Source organism: Geotrypetes seraphini, chromosome 1 (genome assembly GCF_902459505.1).
Source record: "Geotrypetes seraphini chromosome 1, aGeoSer1.1, whole genome shotgun sequence".
In the NCBI taxonomy this organism is placed as follows: Eukaryota; Metazoa; Chordata; class Amphibia; order Gymnophiona; family Dermophiidae; genus Geotrypetes; species Geotrypetes seraphini.
Genome location: NC_047084.1, coordinates 119,244,810 through 119,250,809, shown reverse-complemented (window position 1 = coordinate 119,250,809; position 6,000 = coordinate 119,244,810). Strand labels below are relative to the sequence as shown.

The 6,000-nt window shown below is 48.6% G+C and overlaps 1 protein-coding gene across 6 annotated transcripts in view; it reads right to left on the bottom strand.

Annotated features, from left to right (window-relative positions):
• Positions 1–323: 323 nt before the first annotated feature.
• The window catches only part of TAF1C (TATA-box binding protein associated factor, RNA polymerase I subunit C), a 77,283-nt gene continuing 71,606 nt past the window's right edge, over positions 324–6,000 (bottom strand). For all 6 annotated transcript variants that reach the window (XM_033936830.1, XM_033936820.1, XM_033936801.1 and 3 more), the window contains one exon: positions 324–4,428. In XM_033936830.1, coding sequence (XP_033792721.1) covers positions 1,676–4,428 — 2,753 coding nt within the window. In that variant the 3' untranslated portion in view covers positions 324–1,675. The remainder of the gene's footprint in view (positions 4,429–6,000) is intronic.

Genomic DNA, 6,000 nt, shown 5'->3' with positions numbered 1-6,000 from the left:
TAAAGATTTATTAAATGTAGAGAGTAATTTTTGTTTTGGAAGCCACTACTTACCCTGGATCGGTAGCATGGAATACTGCTACTCCTTGGGCTTTGGTCAGATACTAGTGTCCTAGATTGGCCATCGTTAGAATGGGCTACTGGGCTTAATGGACCATTGGTCTGACTCAGAAGGCTATTCTTATGTTCTTACGTCCTCCTTTTTCTGGAGTCATATGGTAACCCTAGCGCAAGGGAAGAGATGGAGATAGGGTGAGGAGAGGTGTGATTCAAAGGCAGATGGGGAGGGCAGTGGTCCTGAACAGAAGAAACCAGCAGCACAACTTGACAGTGCAAAGGGTTTTCTTTTAATCTTGTCAGAATTCACAACAATATACAACAATCTCCCTTCTAAATGGCTTTCATTTACAGAGATCTATACAAGACAACCTCCCACAGCACAGAACTTCTCCAAGTATTTAATGCACCAGAGTTAAGTGGTAGCAGCCAAAGTTTAAACCAGAAATAAAGCTGAAATGTTGTTCCTGAATTATTTCAACGTGGGAGCTCCCTGCAGAGCTGGAGAAGGCTCAGATTCTGGGAGCAGGAACAAAGCAGCATATTCGCAGTGTCTGAGGATCTCTGGCCTAGAAACGTTCCTGGTCTAGAATGAAACGCTTCATGAAAGGAAGTGAAAAGGATGGAGGATCAGCTTCTGTCATCAAGGGGAGAGTAATGGGAACATGTGGGGGAGGGGAGGGGAAGGGACAGGCAAGTACTTTATCACCATGGGGAAAGGAATCACTCCATTACTGAAAGGAAAATGACAAGATACAGAAGAATCTCAGCTAACTGGCAAAAAAAAATTTTAAATTGTCTCCCATGCTCCTAAGACAATATCCAAAGTGGTGCTCCTGACCCAACAACCTGCCCTCCCTCCAGTTCCCGGAGCATCACAGCAGCCACCAACCTCTTTCCCTCTGTTCCCCAAGCAGCAGAAATGGTTCTGACAATCCCCTCCCCTCCCTCCCTCACCCGATGATGTAGCGGCAGCCAATGAGTAGAGGAAGCACCGGTAAACAGGCCTTCCCTCTGCCAAGTCACTTCCAATGCTGCCACTGCTTCGGAGCTGGGGGGTTCATGGCTGAGAACAGCTGCCACTTCAGGGACAATTTTTTTGCCGGTTGCTTGAGTAGTGGTTAATCGGGATTCTACTGTAATAAGGACAGAGAAAGACGGCCACACACTGGGGGGGATGCCAAGTCTTTGACCAAGGGCCGCCACATGAGCGGACTGCTGGGCACGATGGACCACTGGTCTGACCCAACAGCGGCCATTCTTATGTTCTTAAGTCAGAGAGAGGAACACATGCATAGGGAGGATGCTTTGTAATGAATGGGAGTGTTCTAGGTCCATGTACACAAATATGAGCAACCTGGGTTTCCCTAAGTGCTTAAAAGTAGGCTGAGCTAGTGGTGAAGTCAGATTAGGGCCTTATTTTGATTGCTGTAGAAACATCAGCCCTAAGTTAGGATCATAAAACCAACATGTCTAAGTCCTGTCAACGGCTCAACTTTGATTGTACGAGTCCACTTATTACCATAGGAAGAATTAGCATGAAACCTAGGACAGAGGAAGGCACTTTCTTTGAACAAAGGAGAGACCATCTCTTTACATCAGCTCTTCTAAACACACAGTCAGAAGCCCATTCTTGCTCTCTTCCTCTGCGGCTGGGACTCAGCCTGCCTGTCTTGAGAAGCAGGGGTTGCTGGTGTGCTTCCCTGTCTCTTGGCCCCCAAGAAATGTACTGCGTGCTCCTCGCTGTCGGGTAGAGTAGAGAAATAATCCTGCACGATCTTCCTTCTCTCCCTGGGAATCCCCCGAGACTGCAGAGACTGAGAGGACAGCAATGGCTGAGATCTTTTTATGTGTCTCTGCTGACTGCCAGTCACCAAGCGATTCTCCAGCTGACCCCAAGACCCTAAAGAGATATCAGACTGAACAGATTTCACAAGATTTGTGCCCTTTCTCTCACCAGCCTGAGGTGCAACATGCTGGTCCACCAACTCCAAATACTCCCTGTGGGCTGGTACTGACTCAGTCTGTGAAGAGTCAGCATTTTTTCCAGGGCACTTTAAAATAGAAACTAGCTGGGATGAGTCCCTGGATGTGATGGTCAGGGAACAGCTGCCAAGGTTAGAGGGGCTTTCTGCTAACCCCTGGCTATCAACTGACAACAGTGAGTAGTCACTGGTGCCTAAGAGGTCAGACTTGCAGCTAGCAGAGGAGGTGAAGCTTTCAGAGAGGCTGCGTCTGCCCTTTGCCAGCTTCTGCCGACGCCTTTTTTCTCGAAGGGCCTGGATCTTCTGGCTTTTATTCAATCCCAGCTTCTCCTCCCACCAGTTTCTCCACTGTCCTTCCCAAGACGCAGTGAGTCGCTGGCTTAGCTCATCTGTCCAGGCCAGGGGATCCACAGGGTCTGCAAGAGACACAAATTCCAGGGGACCCGTATCCTCCTGCCCCATTATTCGCTGCTGATTCATGCAGGCTCGAAAGTGCTGCCGCAGCTCTGCATACATCAGTTTGTTCTGCACCTGCTCCTGCAGCTCAGAAACTTTGAAAAGCCGCCGGCAACAGAATGTGGGGCGAACTCTCGCACGTTGAGCACTCTTGCACTGCAGTCGCTTCTGGTCCTGCAAGAATGCTTTTATCCAGCGTCGGCAACAGGAAATGATGGCCGGGCTTAGGCTGGCATGCTTCTTACTCTGCCCAATCTCCTCACTCTCTACATGACACTGCTCAACAGCTGTGCTCCCTTCCACTGCACCCAAAACACTTTGCTGCTCTGATGTGGCATCATTTGAGTCATTAACTGCCACCTCCAGGTGAGAGAGAGAAACCTGCTCATCATCACTGCTCTGCTCTCTTGCTTCAAACACACTCTGTTGCTCTGATGTGGCATCGTCCAAGTCATGAGAATCCCGTTCATTGTCAACGCTCTGCTCTCTTGTCCCAGAGACACTCTGTTGCTCTGATGTGGCATCGTCCAAGTCATGAGAATCCCGTTCATCGTCAACGCTCTGCTCTCTTGTCCCAGAGACACTCTGTTGCTCTGATGTGGCATCGTCCAAGTCATGAGAATCCCATTCATTGTCAACGCTCTGCTCTCTTGTCCCAGAGACACTCTGTTGCTCTGATGTGGCATCGTCCAAGTCATGAGAATCCCGTTCATCGTCTACGCTCTGCTCTCTTGTCCCAGAGACACTCTGTTGCTCTGATGTGGCATCGTCCAAGTCATGAGAATCCCATTCATCGTCACTGCTCTGCTCTCTTGTCCCAGAGACACTCTGTTGCTCTGATGTAGCATCGTCCAAGTCATGATAATCCCGTTCATTGTCACTGCTCTGCTCTCTTGTTTCATAGAGATTTTGCTGCTCTGATGTGGCATCGTCCGAGTCATGATGATCCCGTTCATCGTCATTGCTCTGCTCTCTTGTCTCATAGACACTCTGCTGTTCTGATGTGGCATTGTCCGAGCCATTAGAATCCCATTCATCGTCAACGCTCTGCTCTCTTGTCCCAGAGACACTCTCCTGCTCTGATATGGCATCGTCCGAGTCATTAGAATCCCGTTCATCGTCAACGCTCTGCTCTCTTGTCTCAGAGACACTCTGCTGCTCTGATGTGGCATCGTCCAAGTCATAAGAATCCTGTTCATCGTCACTGCTCTGCTCTTTTGTCCCAGAGACACTCTGCTGCTCTGATGTGGCATCGTCTGAGTCATTAGAATCCCGTTCATCGTCAACGCTCTGCTCTCTTGTCCCAGAGACACTCTGCTGCTCTGATGTGGCATCGTCTGAGTCATTAGAATCCTGTTCATCGTCAACGCTCTGTTCTCTTGTCCCAGAGACACTCTGCTGCTCTGATGTGGCATCGTCTGAGTCATGAGAATCCTGTTCGTTGTCACTGCTCTGCTCTCTTGTCTCATAGACACTCTGTTGCTCTGATGTGGTGTCGTCTGAGTCATTAACTGCCACCTCCAGGTGAGAGAGAGAAACCCGTTCATCGTCACTGCTCCCCTCCCTTGCACCAAAGACACTTCTGTGCTCTGATGTGGCACACACTGAATCATTTTCACAGAACTCCAGGTCAGAAAGGGAGATCTGCTGCTCATTGTCATCTACCGGCTGCAAAATTGCACCAGCACCCTGAAGCCTCTTCGATGAGAGGTATCTCTGTTCACTGCCCAGGTCTTGGGCTCTTGACTTTCTCCTCTGTTGGTCCTTTGAGGTCTGTGGCAGTGAATGACAGCTCTGTGTGACTCCTATTTCAGGTTCTTCCAGTTGTCCCCTCTGCAGAGCCAAAGGCTGAAAGAACAGATCTCCAGACTCTGACAGCTGAAAGACCAGTGAAGACTCGACACCTTGATTCTTGTATACAGCTGTCAAACCTAGAGAAGGAGAGAAAGAGAAACAGGAGTGAGGGCTGTAGAAATCATTTAAAGCAGCTGAAAGCGTCCTGCGCTTAGAGTCAGTCTTAAAAATCTCTAAAACCTACTACAATACCACAGATATTATTTGAACTATAGCATGATACAAAGGGCTGGTGACTCACAGGAGAGCTTGGGGGCAGTGGGGACAGAGCAGCACAGACCCTACCTCCTTCACTCTGTCCCTTCCCCTAGCTTTCTAAACAAACTCATCTATTTCAATATTTTTTCTTTCCTACCAATTCAAAAATCTTATGCCTAGTAGGGTGGGTGGGTGGGTGGGTGTACATAGGGAGTATTAGAGGAGGTGAAATAGGTGGCTTTGGAGGTAGAGGTACTTACTGGGGGGCTAATTTGGGGAAGGTTGGAGAGGATGATAGTAAAGAACAGAGGAGGTGTAGTTTGAAAGGAGGAATTTCGCTACTGCTATGTTCCACTGTATGGAAGTTTCTCTACCACAGAAGCTGGAATTGCTTCCCCAATACAAGTACATTCTATATACCATGGTCACGCTACTACCAAGTTACAGATGCCCACCTTAAGAACGACTCGTACTTAAGAATGCAGTTACGGCTTCATTTGATTTCACTGAGCAGCATTTCCAGTGGCCTAGACTCCTACACTTCCCCTGCAGTAGATTCAGGAATGACGCATGACCACATTAAGAACAGTGTGTGGTTGTGCCTGCTGTACCTTAAAGGGAACACTGGTAAGGACAGTTGTTCCTTTTGTCAGCTGGGAGCAGAATCTTAAAATCTACAAGTTCTGAGTTACATACAAATCCCATTTAAGAAGTAACTCGTTCTTAACCTGGGGACTGCCTGTAAAGGAATAATCAAGCCATTGTGACATCACTGATGAAGTTGGCTCTTAGGCATTGGTGGAATGAAGCATTATGACATCACAATATCAGCTCTGGAATGGTGCTACTTAAGAACGGGATTGTGGTTTCATTTGATTTCACTGAGCAGTATTTCCAGTGGCAGAGACTCTTCCACTTCTGCTGCAGCAGATTCAGGAATGACACATGGCCGCATTAAGAACAGTGTGTGGTTGTGAATGCTGTACCTTAGAGCAGTGTTTTTCAACCTTTTTACACCTATGGACCGGCAGAAATAAAAAAATTATTCTGTGGACCGGCATCGGTCTGTGGACCAACGATTGAACAACACTGGGCTAAGTCGTGGGCCAGACCCCGCCCATCTCTACCCAATGTCCACCCCAGACCCTGCCCCCATAATAGTACTAATTGCACCTTGCACGTCCCTTGCCTCATCTGGAAGCCTTCCCTCTGACGTTGCAAAATCAGAGAGAAGGTTTCCGGTTCAGGCACAGGATGCCCGTAGGAGCCACTGCCTGTGGCTTTGTGCACTGAATCAATTAGGAAGAGGAAGCTGGCTCGAAGATAACGCCGCATCGATCGCACCGTGGACCAGCGGTTGAAGAATACTGTTTTGGGCCTGATGCACATGTTGGCTCTGTGGACCGGCAGGAAATTTCTATGGACCAGCACTGGTCCATGGACCGATGGTT